General features: G+C 43.7%; 1 protein-coding gene across 1 annotated transcript in view; it reads right to left on the reverse strand.

Annotated features, from left to right (window-relative positions):
* Positions 1 to 584: 584 nt before the first annotated feature.
* The window catches only part of LOC135371288 (high affinity nerve growth factor receptor-like), a 129,063-nt gene continuing 108,090 nt past the window's right edge, over positions 585 to 21,557 (reverse strand). The window contains exons 6-14 of the mRNA XM_064605396.1: positions 13,129 to 13,440; positions 12,019 to 12,189; positions 9,929 to 10,039; positions 7,892 to 7,980; positions 7,322 to 7,607; positions 6,478 to 6,784; positions 5,325 to 5,562; positions 4,206 to 4,364; positions 585 to 1,704 (exon numbers count right to left, since the gene is read on the reverse strand). Of these exons, the coding sequence (XP_064461466.1) occupies positions 1,519 to 1,704; positions 4,206 to 4,364; positions 5,325 to 5,562; positions 6,478 to 6,784; positions 7,322 to 7,607; positions 7,892 to 7,980; positions 9,929 to 10,039; positions 12,019 to 12,189; positions 13,129 to 13,440 (1,859 nt within the window). The 3' untranslated portion in view covers positions 585 to 1,518. The remainder of the gene's footprint in view (positions 1,705 to 4,205; positions 4,365 to 5,324; positions 5,563 to 6,477; positions 6,785 to 7,321; positions 7,608 to 7,891; positions 7,981 to 9,928; positions 10,040 to 12,018; positions 12,190 to 13,128; positions 13,441 to 21,557) is intronic.

The raw sequence follows: 21,557 nt of genomic DNA on the forward strand, positions 1-21,557 counted from the left end.
TGAACTTCACCGCATGGCACGCTCCTAGCCAACCATCATCTCAAATGATATCGTTATCTGCCCTGATTGGTTGAAAACTGGAGGCTTACGCCTTTTTTGTGAAATCATGAACAGCATGAGTGTCACAAAAAAGGCGTACGCCTCCCGTTTTCCACAAATCACGGCAGATAACGATATCATTCGAGATGATGGTTGGCTAGGAGCGTGCTATGTGGTGAAGTTCATTTTTAAGAGTGCATGGCTTATCCCGTTGGGATTTCACTGTTCAACTCCAAGAGTTTCGCTGCCTCAGGACTTTCGGTTGGCCGGCCGGGACGGTACAGGGTACAGAAAATGGGGCTGTGTCGTATGATTGTGAAAATAAGGCCCTTATCTCGTTTGTCGCGATAGCTTTGTGCCACGTTGTTGATTTCTAGGGTCCACCTAGTAGCAAGCATGACAGTTAAAAAAAAAAAAAACACCACAATGATCATCATCTTGGCCAACACTTGCACAAACTCTTGAGGCATTAGAATAAGCGAAGAACAATTCCCTCTGAGAATTGGGGCTTATATGTCGTAGAGTCCCGTAATACTTCAAGCAGCCTCGATGCTGGTACTGTATTTAAAAAAATAATAACATCTGATGCAGTTTGGACGCACACAACGCAGGGAAACATCCCACATCATCATTATCATCCATTCATCTATGTTGTTGTTGTTGTTGTTGTTAGACGCACACACGCTATTGAAACAGCGCGCGCAAAGTATGATTAAATGATGAGAGGAACGGATGAATAGTTGTAGTGCAGAAGCAACAGCGAAAACTATGTATGAGAAACAACTCGCGGGTGTTGCACCAAGCAGGCAGGACTAAAGATGGAGTAATACCGTTTCAGGCTGAGACATTTCAATGATACCCGAAAATAATTTCCTGAATTAATAACTTCGTATTGATTTTATAATATTCTTTTTTTTTTTTTCGCGTAACATCACTCGTGTGGCTTAAGAAATTTCGTGAGACGATTGGCGTTACGGTTTCGGTTACTAACGTCAAAAAAGTATTAGTTAATCATTCTAAAAATTAGCTTAGTTACATCAACGTAATTACTTTAAATTTTAATTAATGATTTAACAAATTTAATTCAATCACATTAAATGTCACCAAAGTAAGTTTTACATTGGCAAACTCAGGGCTCAGAACCTCGCGGAGCCCTCCGACAGAGGGAGGTCCCTTAAATTTGTTTTGTTCAGTACTGTCACGGCTTTACTCCATGACTTACTCCTCCTTGCACAGAGTGTTCATGGAAACGATATTAGTTCACAGCGAGATACACTAACAGACTGCACTCACAGTAGGTCTTTGTGCGACGGTACAATGAACACATAGATAAAGCACCATTGAAAACCACATTGTCCTGCCTCAGAGACTTTGGCTTGACTTGGCTCCGCTTCTGGCATGACTTTTCCAGGAGGAGTCCAAAATGTTTATCTTTGGTAAGCACAACTCATCACTATCTGGTCGGTGCGTTTCAGAACCTCACTCGATAATCGGCATATACTCCGACTCCACCATACAGTAGCGTTCAAGCTGTGACCGTAATGCACTGATAGTTGCTCTGTCTTGTGGCTGGGAATCCCAACAAGTAAGCATGATCTGGTATATCTCGTCGGGACATTCCTCAGGCTTGCTGAGTAGCTTGCCGCTGGTTACTTGCTGAATAACCTAGAAAAGGTGGTGGTGGTGAAAACAAAGAAAACAATCAAAAACCAAAAGGAAAAAAAAAACAAAGCGCGTCGTATGCACGACGCGGCAATAGCAAGATGAGGTACATGAGGAATGAATTACTTAAAAGCGCTGTAGTTCCGCCCCTCGCGTCCCTGAATAATAATTTAAGAAATGAAATAACATATGGCCGTAAGGAAGCTCAGGGAATAAAGCTGCGACATCTATGGCTATGAAGAACGCGCTCTCGCTAATCACAAGCACAGCACAGTAAATTTTGTTGTACCTTTCACACCTTTTACACCTTTCGTGTACAATTTGTGTTTTTGTAAATAAACGTCCTGTTTCATTCCGCAGGCTCAACTGATAGGTCTAACAACAGTGTTGAAAAGGCTACTTTCGAAACATCGATTTGTTTTAAATGGAATACACCCTACTGGAATGGGGTTTTGTTTAGGATGTGCCTTTTGAAATGGTACTTTTTATACGATGCTCCATTTAGAAGGGTGCTCTATAAAACACTCTTCTGTATGGTGTGAAACTTACCACCACAAAGGTGTGTGCCATGAGACACGATATTTACACTCAAATGTCTAAAAAAAGATAACTGTGTGTACCAGCCACGAAAAGCTCATTTATCACTGTAAACATAGAACACCCCTCAGAACTGCATTAGCTTTTGACCTTTCGAGACATTACATTGAGGGCGTTCCCACACGGTCAGAAAAAAAAAGGAGTAAACTGGGGCGCAGCTTCTACTCCCCTAGATTGTAATTACTCCCTGTTTTAGTCCTCTGATCCCGAAATGTACTCCCCAGTGCTGCAAATAGTCCCCTGAACTGCACATAAAGTTCCGTGTATTTAGTCTCGAAAAGGACTAACGTCTGAGGTAATGCATTTAGTCCCCAAAAATACTAAAATTACTCCTTTTCTTTTGTTTCGTGTGTGCTGCATCCAGCATATCAAAACTCTTCCCCTGGGGAACGCGACATAGAATAGAATAGAGTAGAATAGAAATAGCAATAGAAAGAAAAAATGGAAACGTAGGTCGCACTGGTGCGGCCAGCTGTTCCAGGACGCTTGACGTGTGGAAGCACTGAATGAATTAAAAGATTATATCAGCACGTATATGTCCTTGAGGTAGGTCGTTAGTGCACACAGCGCAGGTTGCTGGTGCTGCCTTGGCCAGCTCCCCAGTGCCTTCTCAACACTAAATGGTCGGTTGTCAAGTTTCGCGAGGGCGTTCTTCAGTGTTCGCCGACTAGAGTCGAAGCGTCGGCAGGTGACCAGCACGTGCTCCATGTTCTCCACAGTTCCGCACGTTGAACAGTTCGGCGATCCAACGACAGCTATCTTATGAAGGAATGCTGCTGCGAACGGGACGTTGAGTCGCAGGCGACATAGTTGTGCGAAACATAAGTAAACTACAAGAGCCACACGAAAAAAAAAAAAAAAATTCAACCTCAACGCATCCCCGTAAGCAAGATTACGGCGACGACGAAGTGTTTCGGTTAAATAAAAGTACGCCCTGAATGGTACGAAGGCAAATACAGGGTGTTTTTTGTTTATTCGTTACAGAATTTTCATTAAACAAACTAGCAGAGCAAAATAGATGCCGTTTTAGCAGGTGGGTTGTACGGCCAGGCGAATGTCTTCTAGGACAGCGTATGTGACTACTGGACGAGTAATTAGCTAAAATTCATTAATTAACTTATTAATTAGATGTCTTCCGGGAAATGCGAGATAGCAGAATTGGAGCCCGTCATTATTAAAATCCATCGTTCATATTAAACATCCTGAGAAGCGAACGTACTTCGAGATATAAAGTATGCAAATGAGCCGAAACCAGAACTACGCACCACTCCAGCGCAGAAAGAGCGACAGGCATTCCGCGTGAGAGGATCACGTGCTTTGGAGCGAGAAGCTGATTGGAGTAGGTGAAGGTCGCGTCGTTTCTGCGCTCGAAAAGCGTGTGGTTCTGGTTTCGGTTCATTTGCATGGTGAAATTTGACAATTTGTATCTCAAAGTACATTCGCTTCGCAGGGCGTTTAATAAGGACTGCGAATTCGAATAACGACTGGCTCCAATTCTGCTATCTCGCATTTCCCAGAAAACATCTAATTATTAAGTTAATTAATGAAGTCTAGTAGTCCAGTAGTCTAATTAGTAGTCCAGTAGTTGCACACGCTGTCCTACTGTATGTTCGCCTTGCCGTATAACCAACCTGCTAAAACGGCATATATTTTGCTCTGCTAGTGTTTTTAAATAAAAAATCTGTAACTAATAAAAAAAAACACTCTGTATATAGAAGAAATAAAATGGATCATGACCCCTGCACAGATGAAGTCCGCCGAATGTTCTGAAGTTCCTCAAGTGAGTAACATGAAAGCGAAGAAAGAAAGAAAAATAAACAAAGAAAAAGGGATACCTCTAGGGGAAAGGTTCATGCACGACTAACTCCCTCTGCTTAATACGGCGGAAACTTATGATACGAACTTACCTCGTGATTGGAAAGCTCGTACCACGGCTGCTTTCCGAAAGCGAAGATCTCCCAGAGGACGACTCCGAAGCTCCAGACGTCTGACTCGACCGTAAATTTTCTGTACAAGATGCTTTCAGGAGGCATCCATCGAATGGGAAGCATTGTGTGTCTCCCAACCTGCATTAAGAAAGAGCGACGTCGTCGCAGAGATCTTTATAGGCTAGGAGCACGGAATGCACCCTCGAACATATTTCTTTTTTTTTATGCGCACCAGGACAGCACTTCTTCTGCGAATATGCATGCCGGGACTTGTAATCCGAATTTCTACTCCTCCTTTGACACATTTTTTTTAGCATTTCCACGCTCCTTTAACGAAATACTATGAACGAAAAATTCCTAGTATAGCTGTGCAACCTTTGGTACTCGCAGCTGAAATACGGCGAGAGCTGTGTCTTACAAATCTCTTACAAATGCAATGCAACTCGAACCCTGTTCAGATGTTTAGCCCCCTTACGCCCCGCGCCAGTGGCGGACCCCCCAACACGTCAGTTTATACATTGGATTTCCCCCTCCCCATCTACGCCCTCCGACAAAGAAACCGCACCCCCCCCAAACCGAGGGTCTTGATCCGCCCCTGCCCCGCACTCTTAGAAATGAACTTCACCACATAGCACGCTCCTAGCCAACCATCACCCCGAATGACAACGTTCTCGCCCCTGATTTGTTGAAAACGGGAGGAGGAATCTATTTTGTGCCGTGCATAATGGCACAAAATAGGCTCCTCCTCCCGTTTTCAACAAATCAGGGGCGAGAACGTTGTCATTCGGGGTGATGGTTGGCTAGGAGCGTGCTATGTGGCGAAGTTCGTTTTTAAGAGTGCCTGCTCTCCACAAATCAGGAGTGCATTCTGTGCAATGGTTAGCCTTCACCGTGCTATATGGTGAAGTTCTGCTTTAAGAATGTGTCATCATCCGATCCTGACCTGCTGGCGCCCGCCGCACTCGTTTCAGTGCCATTGTAACTTCCTCTTCTCTCTCCACAACCGCCACGGACGTACCTACGTGGCTGTCGACGTCGGTGGGCCCCAAAAAGCTCTCGTTTTAAAAGGAAAGCAAAACGAAACATCCTATAACTCACCCTGTAGTAGTCTGAACTATAGATGTCTCGCGACATGCCGAAATCGCCGATCTTGACAACCAGCATGTCACCGACTAGGCAGTTGCGAGTGGCGAGGTCACGATGGACGAAATGCTGCGAAGCTAAGTATTCCATGCCTGCTGCCACCTGCGTCGAGATTTTGAGGAGGTCCGCTAGGATCAGAGGTGGCGCTGGTTTGTTTCTGGTATCTAATACGCAGCGGTCTGGCCCTCTGTCCCTGTTAAAGATAGTGAATGCAGAAGTTAGAGCGTGACATGCAATTACAAAGAAATTAACAACGGTTCAAAATTATTAGCATTGGTGGCGGTGGTGGTGGTGGTGGTGGCAGTGGAAGTGCTTATTAGCATTAGTGGTTACGAAAATGACAAAGCGTCCAATCAGGGAGTACGAACAAGAACATATGATAGGACCGAGTAAAGCCACCGTACACTCTGGACTCTGGAGTTTGTACAAGAATGCAGGAATGAACAATACAAGAGGTAAAAATGTACACTCTTAAAAATAAACTTCACCGCATAGCACGCTCCTAGCGAACCATCATCTCAAATGATATCGTTATCTGCCCTAATTTGTTTAAAACGGGAGGCGTATGCCTTTTTTTTGTGGCAATTATGAACAGCATAAGTGTCACAAAAAAGTCTTACGCCTCCCGTATTCAACAAATCAGGGCAGATAACGATATCATTCGAGATGATGGTTGGCTAGGAGCGTGCTATGCGGTGGAGTTCATTTTTAAGAGTGTACTTCTAAAGATAGGAGAGGTCGTCCTGCTCAGTATACTTCAGAAAAAGGCCAAATACTCTTTTTTTTTTGTAGTAATAATGAAAGACAGGGATGTAGTGTTTACAATCTCATTGTGCATAAAACTGCACTAGGCTGGTACTCCTGTGCAGGATGCAGGATGAATACCAAAAATTTTTATACACCAGGAAAGGTACAATGCCTTATTGTATTTCGCAACAATAAGTAACAACCAATAAAATAATCCAATAAAAACGAGGAGCGCCGAGACGAAAGGCTTTCGGAAGAAATCTCAAGCTGTGAAGCAGAACGCACATTGTAAAGGGGGCTTCGCTGCTTGCACATCAGATGTACAGGGAAGCACGCTTTACAAGCTGTATGAAGGTCTCACCTGAGGAAGTTATTCAGGTCTCCGTACTCCATGTATTCAAAGAGGATCATAAGCGGGTCGCCATCCGTGGAGATGCCGTAGAACTTGACAATGTTTGGGTGCTGCAGGTTGGTGAGGAGCTCCGCTTCGTGGTCGAAGTCTAGGCGATTTTCGTCCGAACTCATGTTCTTCAACGTCTTAACGGCGACCAGCGTCGTAGGTTCGTCTGGCGTCAGGTAGTCCACAGTTCCCAAGAAGACGCGACCGAAGGCTCCTTCTCCTAGCGTCTGAATGAAGCTGATTTTCTCCCGCGCTATATGACGTACAGCTGCGTGGCAAATATAAGACGATTTAAAGTGGATACTCCAGATTCCCAATTCACTTCATAGTACCCATACCTGTTCAGAATCTATATTTTATGGCCCGGATTTTTATAGCATATTTTTTTATATAATAAATATATCCCCCCCCCCGAATTAAGTTCATACCCAAAATTATTAGAAGTATATTTTTCCTTCGTCCCTTCAAATTGATTTATGCATACTCGTTGTACAGTCTAAGGGGAAAAAGGACTAACTTGGGAGGAGTGTTTGGGGGTTGGACATGTTACTAAAACCATTCGTCTCGTTTGGGACTAAATAAAATGAGGTTTATTCCAAGTTTGTAGACTATTTACAGTCCTTCGGAGCAAATTTCAGGATCAGGGGACTAAAATGGGGAGTAACTGGGGGGGGGGGCAATCCAGGGGACTAGAAGTTGTAATTGCTTCCTAATGTATTCCATTTTTAGTGTTGTTGTAGTACTTTGCTGATGTACGTGGAATCGTCAAGTTTACGACGAAAGTACGCAAAAAAAAAATCCTTACTCGATTTCCCAGTCTTGACAGTATCTTGAAAGTAGTTTGGATAGTTTGGGTTCTCGACCATTTTATTCATGTTAAGCGGAATCCGTTCCCGAACCACGATCCGTTTTCCATCGAAGCATCTTCTGCCACCGGGCTTCAGCGAGTCCAGAAGCCAGGCAGGAAAACTGGCGCTGTTCTCAGTGCCATAGTCTTGTCGGAACTGACACCACCGCAGGGCAACCACCACGCTGATGACAGCGACGAGAACTACTAGGATACTGCAGGTCAGGATCACTGGTAGTTGATGCTGCACAAAGATTAAATCAGCCACATTTTATTTAAATGATGATGATTGGGACATCTCGTCGCAGCAGGCGGTATTCTACTCCATTGTTCAATTGCAGTCGCTGATTCGTGGACTTGTCTAATTCGTACAATATGTGTCCTTGTGTTTGTGACTACATTTATTTGATTGTGTCATCTCAATGGGAGAGATGGTGGTATTCTTTTATCGCACGATAAGCATGCAGATAATGAGTGTAGAGAATGAAGATAATTCATTACTCTTATAAGTAAACATATGTTACTCACATTCTCCCTTTCAATGGGAAGTTCACGCTCTTGCACACGTGACTTTCCTGGCGGAACCGGGAAAGGAGGACTGTTGCTGTTTTGAGGTACTGCAACCAATCACAATGTATTATTTTGATTCCGTGTTAGCGACGCAGATCACAGGCTGGTACTGCTCTTCACCACCGTTGCGCACGGTCGCTTTTTGTGGCGTACTTTAAATTCAATTTCTGCGATAATTATGACTCTGTGGTGTGAATTACTTCGCATGGTGCATCTTACTGGCCTACTTAACAATTTTATAGGAAGAAAATAGGGTGTTAAAAATGACTTCTGTGCTACTTTAACATTCCGTGGGAGCAGCGAACTGGAAAACAAACTGATTGGAAAACACAGAGATGGCTATACTTTGATGGGATGAAAATGTAAGCTGCCGTCCTATAGGTAAACTGGGCTCGAAAGGGGCTCTCAGACAGGCGCTTACAAAGTAGGCACTACGGGCTTCCTGCGGAAATGAAAGTCTCGCAATACGGTTCAGGGGAACACGCACTAATGAACCGACTCTCAGAAAGCCTCGCGAAATTTATGTTCGACGAGTGTTCCAGACATCCGATAGACATTCCAGACTAAGACGGTTTAGCGATCAATATATAGTGACGTTTCCTTGGTGCATAAAACAATAAGGAATAGGAAGGGTTGTGTGTGTAATTAATTCTACTAATGATAGGACCTGTTTTATCTGTTAAGAAACGCAAGGAAAGGTGGGATCCGTGCCTTGTATCAGTGCAGCATTGCCGGCTGGCTTATCTCGTTGTATTAGGAAAACTGACAGGCAAGGCCACATGTATAGCAAGGGGTACTCTATACAGCAGTCATGTTCCAGTTTCCAAAAAATGAGATATTTCCAATACGTTTAAACCAGTTTCGAACAACGTGACCCCTCTACCCCGCCCCCCCCCCAAAAAAAAAAGAAGGAAAAAGGGAAATCACCCATACTGTGAAAAAGCCTGAGTTTGGGCACAAAATAAATAAATAGAGAGAGAGAGAGAGAGAGAGAACGGACGACACAGAAGGACTCGTTGAGTTGAGTTTGAGTTTGATTATAGGGAAAAAAAACGGAAGATATTGAATTCGTCACCTGACGAATTCTGCTACTCCCCAAAAAGGAAATGAAATGAATGAAAGGAGAAAGAAAACTGTAAAGATGAAAAGGTACAAATAGAAAGACATCACCCCTCCAAGTCACCGAACTGTACGTGACACATGACTGTACGTGACAGGCTACCTCCCCTAGAAGCGAACTGACTTGCAAGAAGCTAATAGGAACGGGGAACTCGACGACACATGCCTAGAATGCGGTCCTAAAATAGAGATTCCATATCACTGCTCACTATGAAGTTGACAAGCGCTGATAACGATGCGTCTCTCTTCTTGGGTTCCCATACAGAAGGACTCAAAACTAGCAGCAACATTTACTTCACGCAAAACAGGGAACCACATACATCTGCATTTATGCTATTTTATCAAAAAATCACCCAATTAACTATAGAGTGATAGGGGGATTACGAAGTTGATATAAATCATTCGTGATCCATCATCACAGAACCTCGTTCAAGAACTTTCGAGTCTGACTACAAGTTTATTTCCTTATTTATGAGTTGAGTTGAGTTGAGTTGATAAGAAATGGGCACTCATTACGAGAGCCGGCTACTCCGTATTTATCTTCCTGATTGTCTCTTCTTTATTTTCCTTATTTATCTATTTGGGATACTAAGTGACTTCCTTGTACTACTTTCCAACGTAAGCACTATGGGCAAAATATACGCGATTGTTTACGACGACGCTGGGTTGGCTTCGCTTTAAGTCGCTGATAATTATAACACGTGTTAGGATCGGAATAGCGCGTGTATACATGTACCTTGCAAATAATGCGCCAGGATAACGTGCAGAGGACAGAACACACAAACACGTACAAACACAAATCCAACGCAGAATGAACAAAGCAATCAACAAATCACAACACAAACAAAAAACAATCAACTGCGCAGCCGTACATACCTCCAGGGACGGTAACTTCCATCGTCCTGTTGGCAACTCCGTACTCGTTCTCCACGATCAGAGTGTACAGGCCGGACATCGAATGTATGAGATTCAAAAACACCAAGTAACCTTAAAGAAAAAAAAAAAAAAAAAAAACGTCATGTAGAATTAGGTTTGATGGAATGCTACGCGTGGGAAGGTACGCAATGCGCGATTCAGGATACAACGAGGGATGAAATTTCTGCCCAAGCGCGGAGTATCGCTTGACCGTTCTTCGATTGTCATCGGGTGGACTCTGTCTGTATACGATGTCGTCAACTGACCAGACAGTACTTGACAAAAAAATGAAAATAAAAATAAAAATGGTTTGGAGAAGTGTTTTGTTGAACTGCAAAATATTTTGAAACTATACTGCCATGCTAAAATACAACGTGGTGTAACAACGCATGTGGTTTAGTGGTACCACATAAGGAGGATTTGCCGAAAACGGAGCATCTACACATTGAAAAAAAAAGGAGCAATCTTAGTTCTTTTGGACACTAGATGCACAACAACAACAACAACTACTATATGAGTGGCGATGGGATATGAGGCACTAGATGCATGTCCACAGCCATCGCTCCTTTTCAGGACTGGCTACATGGAAGTCTGAGTGAAGGTTAGGGACTATTTGCAGTGCTGGGGAGTAAATTTCAGGATCGCGGGACTAAAGTGCAGAGTAAGTGCAATTCGGGAGGCTATAGGGGCTCTGATTTACTCCCCAGTTTATACCTCGACCCCCCCCCCCCCCCTCCCCCCTGGAGTGCAGAGTGGTGCATTATGAGAGGCGCGGGTCTGCGGTGATGGTGTGGGAACATGTGCCGTTGTCCCTTCGAGTCTTCATAAATAAAAGTCACAGAGAAGTAAACAACAACAACTTTATTGTAAGTTGATGAACGGGGAGTTTCGTCGTCAGGGGCGATACTCTACCCTATAATACGATACTCTCCAAGGGCGATACTCTCTAAGAAGTCGGCTGTTATGAAGTAAACCTAAATATCAAAATAAACCGACCAAAGATCGATCCATATTGATATAAGCAGGAGTGCGTGCATGACACTTATGTAACGGCTTTTGCGCGACCGACAGCTAAAGGGACTAAAAGCGTCCTCGACAACAGAGGAGCGCATCATATACAGCCTGCTCCTGCAACTAACCACAGCAACAAATAAATCGTGACCATGAACAACTAATCTTGTTTCCTTCGCACGTATTCTGATTTGTCCTGAAACTTCGCAGTAAACAAACTGTGCTACGTAAATCGAATGAAGGTTTGTACTCCACGAGAACACAGCTAAATTTAGCGTGGCGACAGAGAAAGACACTGGTTGTGCCCAGAGTTGAATATCTAGTCATTTGATGAAGGTAGATTGGAGGAGAAGCCTCAGATCCTGACTTGGTCCTGACTGCTCTGGTCCAGTCAAGACCTGAGACCTGTGCTGCCATCTGACTTTGTCAAGGAATCGAGCTGACGAGTCTTTGAAGTATGTATAATATACTTACTCGCTTTGTATTTGTAATATATTTCCCTTGTAAAGGGACGCGACTTTACTTACATACCGAGGGCTTCTCTTTTTAAGATGACATGGCTGAATAGACTCCACCGTCTAAATGTATCAAGCCAATAGGGGCTCGTTTCTTTCCTTTCGTTCTCCTTTTTCTTTTTTTCTTTTGTCCGATCGTCATAGTTCACAACAGCAACAAGTTTCCTGCAGAATATGTGCGTCTCCTCTATGTCCTTTCAACGTTGCAGTACGCTGAATAGTGTCTGGACCTTTTTTCTTTTCTTTTTTTTTTCTTTTTTGCGCATAAAGTCTAGACAGATAGACGGGCATGCGGAGCACTTGGAAAAGTGCAGGGTGTTTTTGCTGCGCTAAAAGCGATACGTACAAAGGGAAACCCAAACAAGGAGAATTGCCGACAGTTGTTTCCGAATTCTGTGGCAGCTTTCAGATAGAGGGGCAGATTCACGTGCATCTCATTCATTATGGAGCTGTTTTGGAGCACCACGCGCCCACGTTGTTTAGTAGACATAGAACTCTCAACCGCATTCACACTTTCGAACGTACCTTCATGAAATGTGCCCTTTGTAGTTGGAGTTGTGTCATTGTATCTGTCTTTCGGAAGCGGCTGGTCGTTGACGAGCCAGGTATGGTTGCCCTGAGGGAAGGCGACCCATTCGTATTTGATGAAGTGGTTGTACAACTTGGCTTCGTTCATCGAAATAATTCTCGGAGGCGCTAATGTAAGAGAAAGAAAATCATAATGTATTCGGCTATACTTTGAGACAGTGTAAGGACTATACAGTCACAGAAGTATATCTCCGCCAGCGGGTAATGTAGTCCTCATGTTTTACGTTCTTGCTTTAAGAACATGCAAATGTGCTTCAAGTACGTCGTCTCCGACGAGTCTTTCGGCCACATGATCAGTAGCCTATACAAGGCACAGATTGAAACATGCGGGCGCACTACGTTATAACGCGGAAGCGTCATGCGCCCGTCTAAGCCAATCACAGACGTCTTTACATATGTGGGCGGAGTTGACCTGTACTAGTTAAATTGTCCCGAAGTATGGCTTCCTCATCTGCTGCTCTCTTAAAGATGATTTCACCACATAGCAGAATCCTAGTCGACCATTTTTTAGCCAACCGCCATTCGGAATTACATCGTTCTGCACTCTGATTTGTTATAAACGGGAGGCGTACGTCCTTTTGTGACACTTATGCAGTTACGTTAATTGTCGCAAAAACGCCTACGCCGCGCACTCTTAAAAATGACCTTCACCACCAACAACAACAAACAAATCGTGACTATGACCTGGGGTGATTCACCACTGAAGAGCAGTACACTACGCCATTACACGCGAGATATTAGATGTGAGATATGAGAATGAAGTTAAAGTTATGTGCAAGTACAACAACTGAACTCTCCACACCACTACATAGCACGCTCCTAACCAACCACCATCCTGAGTGACGTCGTCCTTTTTTGCTGAAACCGGGAGGCATATGTGAGATTTTTGTGGAGCGCATAGGAGCGTGCTATGCGGCGAAGCTCTGTTCTTAGAGTGCCTTGCAAAGCGCGCTTCTCGGACAACGGTCGTGCTACACAGTTTGTGCATATAGTCTCTTCGTAACTGCTAACACTTGAACGCAGCAAAAAGAGGATAATGAACCTTACCGTGCACCGTAAGATTGACTTCTCCTTTAGACCTGCCAGCGGTGTTCTCAGCGTAGCAACGAAGATGCCCGTGTACGGTGGCGTAACCCTTTTCGATGAAGAGGCGGGCTGTGACAACGGTCTGTAAGGTTCCATTGCTGTCAGTAGGTTGGCCCACCGCTGACAACATAGTGACGTTATGAGGTGCTTTTAGCCGAGTGGTGTTCCAGTGCACAACCGGTGGCGGTTGGCCCCATCCATGGCATTCCACGGTTACGGAATCGTTCTCGAAAAGTGATAGGCTCGTGTTGGACACTTCCACTTGCGGAACACCTGCAGAAGACGATAATAGTCATAAATGTTACTATAATGAGCTTTGAGACCTAGAAGGGCAGTCAAGACTGTAGTTGAAGAGCACAAAAGCAAGAGCACCGCGAAGACGATCGTACATTTATTATGGTACGAGCTTTCGCGCAGAATACCTAGGACCTGAGGAAGTGCAGCCTCGTGTACGAAAGCTCGTACAATAATAAATCTGCGATCGTCTTAAGTGCTTTTGTTTTTGTATAATGAGCTTTGTAATAAAGGTATTCGAAAACAAAGATCAATGTATGTTATTGACGCAGAATTTACTTACTTTGATTGATTGATTAATCAATCAATCAATTTACTTATGTTCTTCTGATCGTTTATAGAGTTTTGGTGTTTTTACGGTTTGTCGCAGAGTTAAATTGATTTCATTGATGTTACATAATTCTAGTTATTATTTATGTTATCTAATGTGTTAATCTTGTCTATTACGTTATTCCAATGTTATCTTATTAATTAAGCTTAATGAGGAATCATTCAGAAGTTTTTAGAAATGTATTACTTGAATTATCACATCAAAATAATTATTAATTGATGAAATAAAATCAATTAATAAAATGTCACCAAGGCAAATTGTACGCCCGCAACAACGCACACCTCTCCTACGGAGACAGCTCCCCTACATTGTTGCTTTTGTCTCTCCCTCTCTTGCTTTCGTTGTCTTCTATCTGAGGAATCCGTAAGCTATGATGCAATTAAATTTCTTCGGGACATTGCGCCGGGAGGAAAAATTGACCCCGAAGAATTATTCCCGTGCTTTCCAGCACATAGCATACAGCAGTGCCATATCAGTACTATGTAATAAAAGGTCTAAGTGGGGTAAGCGCATACATAAACTGCCAGGTTCTTCCTATAGCCAATCAATACTGCGGATACAAGTAATACACTACACGCGCAAGCCATCCTCGTTGTTTGAGCACGATTAAATGTCCACATTTATCGCTAGTGCAGACGTCGTCTATATTCCCTCTTTCCCATAAGTCATAAAGATATCTTCTGGAAGGGCGCAACAGCAACATAGCACTGCTTTGATTTGCCCAGAGGAATGGGAACACTTGGCGCCAGGTATCGTCTGTTGCCAACTTGGGCTCCGATGACAAGTATTCTTGCGTAACGACTCCAACGTTTTTTCGCGGATTCTGCATTTGAACCTTAGAACATTTTACTGAATCATTTGAACAGAAGTAAGCAAAAACACTTTCCCCAATACGCCAAGCAACATCTGGTGCCTCCCGTCGAAAATAATGCTCTGTTGCGCGAACTTGGATGAAAAAGTCATCCGAGCCTTTTCCTAATGAGAAGAAGTCGGGACGGGGCACGTTGGAGTCACGAATAGGGAAAAGGCAGTTTGTCTTTGTCAGGGTCTACTTCTCTGGCATGACCTAGGAAGCGAGAGAGAGAGAGAGAGAAAAAAAAACAACTGTGCAAGCAATCGTGGAAAACACCGACATGGTCCGCAAGTGCCAAGTCAGCGTCTTTGCTTGTTTCTAACCACACCAAGATATAAGACGAGGGATGATTAACTTGGTTACCGTGGGTTGTGGCCTTGCCTGGCCTTCCTCACGGAAGCCCGACAAGCCATCCGTTGCACTCGCGCCCGGACGGCGACTGAATTGGCGTCCTTTGGGAGAGCAATGTTGTCATGTTGATTTTATCCGCATGATGGAAGTGGGTCGAGCGGGAGTAAGAAAGAATTTTTATGTCGCCATTTCGATTAACGGGATGACTTACGGCGATGGCAGTGTTTGCAGCCGTGAAAGGAGATGTAGGTCGCGATGTGCGCAAGTGCGCTGCCTGCGAAGATCAATAACAGCCTTTTGATGGATGCACTGGTTGCCCATTGTGCCTTGGGGTATTGGGCCGCACCTTATGTGGCAGATTTCCCCATTCATTGTTATTAATTTATTTGTTGTTGTTGTTGTTGTTTACACAGTCATTTTGCGACCTAGAATTTTTGTGTTTCGGGTCGTTTATTTGGGTGGTACGTAAGAACTTCCATGCAACGTTTTGGCGTTACGGATTGGCGCAAGGATAAAAAAAATAATTTAATCGATGTAATTAATTTCGTTTTAGTTATGAATCAGTAAGAATAATAAAATAGAGTGATGAATTTAATTAACGCAAAGTCGCCGCCGTAAATTTTTGCGCCCAAAACATCGCGGGATTGCACCACTAATATTTTTTTAAAACATATTTCGGTTGCAAATGACAAGTCGGTATATATATGAAGAAAAACATGAAGGTGGTAACGGTCCCATGATGGTGGTGTAAATTTCTTGTCCTATGGCACACGCTTTTGTTGCGTACGTTTCACACTGTACAGAAGAGCGTTTTTTTTTAAACATCACTGTAAATGTTTCTAGAAGAAGCATTATCTAAAAGCACGTAGTTCAACACAAAAACAGGATTCACGAGCCCTTTCGGAAACAGTTACTACACCTTCAGTTGAGCCTGCGGAATATTTATATATATATATATATAATGGATGTTTATTTATAAAAACATCCCTTTTTTATACCGGAATGTGTAAAACAATACTTGAATTTCGCAGTGTACGACAAATACATGGGGTAGCGGGAAATGTCAAGAAGTCTTTTAGTGGTTTTAGTGAAGGGCCTATTTTTCCATTACTTTCCTTTTCTCGACCCAACTTTTTTAGTGGTTGCTTTAAGGGGGGAGGGGGGGGGGTATGACGGATTGTGCATTATGGTGTTAATTGGCTTAGGTAGCTGCTTCATCTTTACTTGTTCTATGATCTTTGTATGACTAAACGGGACGTATTGTTCTCTGATGTATTTGTTCTTCCATGTATTTTTGTTTCGTTTTCAACGCAACATTAACTGCAAATAACAAACGAGATTTGTTGGACACTACGTGTAAGGGATGGGAAGATTTCTTTTTTGTTTTGTTGCGCTCTTTTTATTCAACGATGGACTCTTAGCAACTTGCCTGTCATTCCGCATTTAGAAGGTACACTTTCTTCAGTTTGGAAAAGGAACCTTCTAAATGGTTACTCAAGTTACGAGGACGTTAAACGGGTATCGATATTAGATAAGTAGAGGTTGTGCAATGGAAACTACAATACTGCTTTTGAGGAGGTTTCATCTATCAACTATTTCTGTACTCAAGTAAATGTACGAGCATGACATCTCCTGAACCAAATTGATGCTCCCTCTGGTGTTCGTAGAACACTACAATGACGGAAATAATTAATGTAGCACTGCACAATTCATTAGGTAACCGACAAAGACCAACAGATATATGGAGGTTCTGTTGCCCGCGCTCCGCCATTCATCACTGGAACCGTGGCTGTGATAAACGGGAGATCACAGTGGATTACCAGTGAAAGCGAGAGCATTATGAGGCAGTATTAATGACCGTGCAGCTGTCCTTGATACATTGCAGGTTCTTGACAGAATGCGCCGTGACGTCCATTCACGAGGAGGCCACTGTCCTTCTCCTTCATGTCCTCAACCCCAATGTTCAGTATGTTCTTGGATGGCACGTCGAAAAAAGGGAATTAGGGATTCTTTGGTCCCAAAGTAACTGCCATCTATCGTGAAGCGGACGCATTACCTCATTCGGGTTGTGAGATTAGATTTTGTTTGCGTTGTCGCTTACCACAGATATTGGTCGTCCTCGGACATTATTCATCTGATGGGACATTCGGGAGACGCGGACTGATTTCTATATTAGGTATTTATTCGATTAGGAGCGACAGGTAGATGGCTTGTGCAGAATTTCATCTGGCGTAGCATCGTAATCTTAGAGATAAACGAGAGAAACGCTGCTAACGTCCGGTTTCGGATTTACGATGACGCGAGAATGAGCTACAGCAACCTTTGTTACGTCACAGGGTTCCGAGATTAGACCGATTGATGACTGTTTTGAGTAGGGTGGAACGTAATCGAGTCGGTGACCGGATTGTTTTGCGGAACAAAAACGGGAACCAACCAAAAATGACGTGTATAATAACACTAAAGATCTATTACAAGTAAGTTGGCTCGGAGTTCTATTCTTTTTTTTTCACGTAACTGTGTAAGCATCATACTGATACTGATATATTTATTGTGTGTCAATTGAGAATACAAAAAAATACAAGACCACGATCCAGATCTTGTGATAACATTATCCTAGCTTTGGTTGAACGCCCCCCGCTGTGAAGCGGTACTGATTATCATTTACGGAAAGCTTTGCCCTAATTTTGTGAGCAGCGCAGAACTGACGATGTACCTAGCGATGACATCAGAAAGCATTCGTTATAGGGAGGCACTTTTGGAAGCCGCCACATGTATCAGACTGTCAAGTGACCAGGGAGTGACAATCATATATAACGGACAAGGAAAGTGGCCTCGTCACGCGTTCTTTGATTCCGATATCTGTATAGCGCGAAGAGTGCAGTGACGCGATGATCCTCGCCGTGCCAATTATCTTCCCGTCCCAGGAGGCCGAGCACCGGGAACACTTTCCCTTCCGTCCTTCGGATCAAGCAATGGATGACTGTGCATGTTTGTGAGACTCGAACGACCTGCGTTCCTTCGGTAAAGGTTTCCATAATCGGGTGGGGATTTTCACGGAATTTTTATGAGTTTAGTGTTTCACTCTTTTTTTGAGGAGTGCCTCAGTATAAAGGGATGAAGAAATGATGATGATGTGATGACGATGATAATGATGATGAGGGGGGAAGACGGGGATGGAAGTCGCGAAAGAGGGGGGATATGGAGGTTTATTAAAGGGAAACGAACGGAAAGGTCAGCCAGACAGAGGTCGGCTTGCTATATATTCTAGAAAAAGAACAAGACAGAACGTGACAGGTTCGTATTGGTTGCCCATAGGGAGGGTATTACGACAATTCTCGGCTGTTCACCACACCCTCTGGTTGGTTAGCTGCAAATCAGGGATGTATCCCGCGTGAAAACGAAAAAGTCAAAGGTGGAACGGAGGGGTACGAAATATTGAGGTGTCAAAACATGAGAGAGCACCAGAGTGCACAAAGCGGATTATAGAAGATTAACCGCTCAGTTATTGAACTGAATGTTAAATATTGAATTGAATTATTAACCGTAATCGGATTTTCGTTTTTCACATTCATAGGTAGCTTTAAAAATAAAAGTCTGCCACGGGGCTTAGGCCATGCAAGAAATGAAGTGTAGAAAGCGGTGAATTTCCAATTCTAACGCACAGCTTGCCTAAGCCTCTGTGAAGTGGGGTAGGATGCTGTGGCTACCACGGTGAAACATCCAATGTCATCATCACTTCTCCTTTATTTATTGTTATTGTTGTTGTTGTTGTTGTTGTCTGAACATGCAGAAGATGAACCCTTCTTTCTTCTTCCTATACCTTTCCTCAGTAAATTACCAATAAACAACGTGGCGATGAGGGTCTAGGTGAATACAGTTCCAACGTGGTAGAGGGCTCCGCACACCCCTTGGACGAGCGCCACCTGGTGGTCTTCCTCTTTCTCAAAAATGTTGTCACTGTCCGCGATATAGGACCATCTTCTAGGTAGCGAAACATAATTAGCAGTAGATTTACACGTAAGACGAGTCAGCCTATATCTTCCTATATATCTTCCTTCAGACAGAAAAATTCTTACTCGATCCATGAATCTTTCTTCACTTTCGCGGAATCGGGAAGCAGCTCGTTAGAGATAGGAAAGTTTCCACGACTGAATGTTTGCAGTATTAACGCTCCGTTTAATCCGCTCTCCGACTTTGGCTAGCACGATCTTCGTAAGGTGTTGCCATGGAGACGTTAATGTGAGGAAAGAAACATGTTTTGGAGCCATTAAGGATGACAGCTTTTCGGGCGGAATTTCTCCTCACATTGATCGAACGCGAACGCGACGACTTTATCGTTCTCCAATGGGTTGCCGTGCTATACAGGGCGTAATGGCTGAAGCCGTCGCTGGTCATTATTTTCGTTTCGTAAGCACAGTCTACACTCTTAGAAATGAACTTCACTGCATAGCACGCTCCTAGCCAACCATCATGTCGAACGATATCCTTGTCTGCCCCGATTTGTTGAAAACGGGAGGCGGACGCCTTTTTTGTTACGCTTATGCGGTTCATAATTGTCGCAAAAAGGCGTATACCTCCCGTTTTCGACAAATCAGGGCAGATAACGATATCATTTGGGATGATGGTTGGCTAGGAGCGTGCTACGCACTGAAGTTCATTTTTAAGAGTGTAGTCTGTGCACGGTTTAAAGTGAAAAAAACTTGCTTGCACTAACCTACACTCTTAAAAATGAACTTCACCACATAGCACGCTCCTAGCCAACCATGATCTCGAATGATATCGTTATCTGCCCTGATTTGTTGAAAACAGGAGGCGTACGCCTTTTTGTGACACTTATGCTGTTCATAATTGTCACAAAAAAGGCGTACGCCTCCCGTTTTCAACAAATCCGAGCAGATAGTGGTATCACTCGAGATTATGGCTGGCTAGGAGCGTGCTATGCGGTGAAGTTCATTTCTAAGAGTGTACACTCTTAAAAATGCACTTCACCGCATAGCACGCTCTTAGCCAACCATCATCTGGAATGAGATCGTTATCTGCCCTGATTTGTTGAAAACAGGAGGCGTACGCCTTTTTTGTGACACTTATGCAGAAATGTTAACTGTCACAAAGAGGCGCACGTCCCGCGCTTTCCACAAATCAAGAGTGATAGAGGTATCACGCTGTACAATGGTTGGCTTTCAGCGTGCTATGTGTCGAAGCCTTGTTTTAAAAGTGTACATATATTAGTATTTGGAGTTTTATCCTTTGTTATTATTCTTACTATCACAGTGGAGATTTTAATGCTGCTACGAAAAATAAACAAATAGATATCGATATTAATGTTTAACAGCGAGTCCTGGAGGCAGAGTTCAAGGCTATTGTTCCCTTACTCTCCCCCGCCGAATGCCACGTTCCTTTACCGCAGTCTCCCACCGCATGTTGCTTTAACACCGGCTTTCAAACATCTCCTCGGTGTCGGGGGCATCCAGCCTCTGTTCCACGTGTGGTGTGCGCCGTGACCTCCATGGCATCCTTCAAATCTGCGCGAGAGCGCCCTCGTGGAAACTGCTCTGCAGCGCCTCGATCAACCCCAGTTCAGCTTAGCCAAAATTCTCGGGTCATACTCGGCCTCCTCACATCAGGTGCAAGGCAGTTTGTTGCTGATTTCCTCTCCAGCACTGGACCAATAGACGAACTCTAATAGGACACTTTTCCATCATCATCATATGTGTGTGTGTGTGTGTATTCTTCCCTTCAAAAATGAGCATACACACATGAAGTTCAAAATGATGCCAAAACTCATGACAGTGAGCGAAGCCACAGTTCGGTGATGTACAAAGAGTATTCTAACCCTCTGGCTAACCACATCTTTGAAAAACACCACCTCTGCACTTCTCTCGCAAGATGAATGAGATGGAGCCAAAGGGAATACGAAGACAAGAAGGTCATACGTTGTTATTGTGAACGCACTGCAGCGGAAGCAATAGGAGCAATGACAGCGCATAAATGCTGGCAAGCTGGTGGGACAAGATCAATGACACGGAAAGCCTCTAAGCCTCTGCAAGAAAATTAGACAGAATGACAAAACGACTGCTTCAATTAATTGCCTAATTTTCGTCCTAAGCTCACTCTTCCCTCGTGATGCAACAGGAATGGCAACTGCAGCAACAACGATTAAATGATGAATAGTGATGTATGTATATACGTGTTGGACTACATATTAAAGCGATGACATTACAGGGCCCAACCACGTCGACAGTCGTGTAAGTTCGTCCGTTGCAGTTGTGGAAAGAGAAGAAGAGAGAGAAGACCGAAGAAGATTGTACAGAAACGAGTGGGTTCGTCCGAAGATCGGGATATTGGAACATGGTCCATTTAAACGCGTTTGGCAGAACGCCCAAAAGAGACTTTTTTTTTTAATACTACCAAACAAACAATTTTCGTGCTTGAAGCCAAATGGTCTACCACGCAGAAAGCGAAACATTACAGGAGTGGTTTTTTCTTCTTTTCGGGCCTCCGACGGCCACGAACGTGTGATTGTGACAGCATCACAAACAGCATCATCTATATTCTGGAAAT

The sequence above is a fragment of the Ornithodoros turicata genome, chromosome 10, assembly GCF_037126465.1.
Source record: "Ornithodoros turicata isolate Travis chromosome 10, ASM3712646v1, whole genome shotgun sequence".
In the NCBI taxonomy this organism is placed as follows: Eukaryota; Metazoa; Arthropoda; class Arachnida; order Ixodida; family Argasidae; genus Ornithodoros; species Ornithodoros turicata.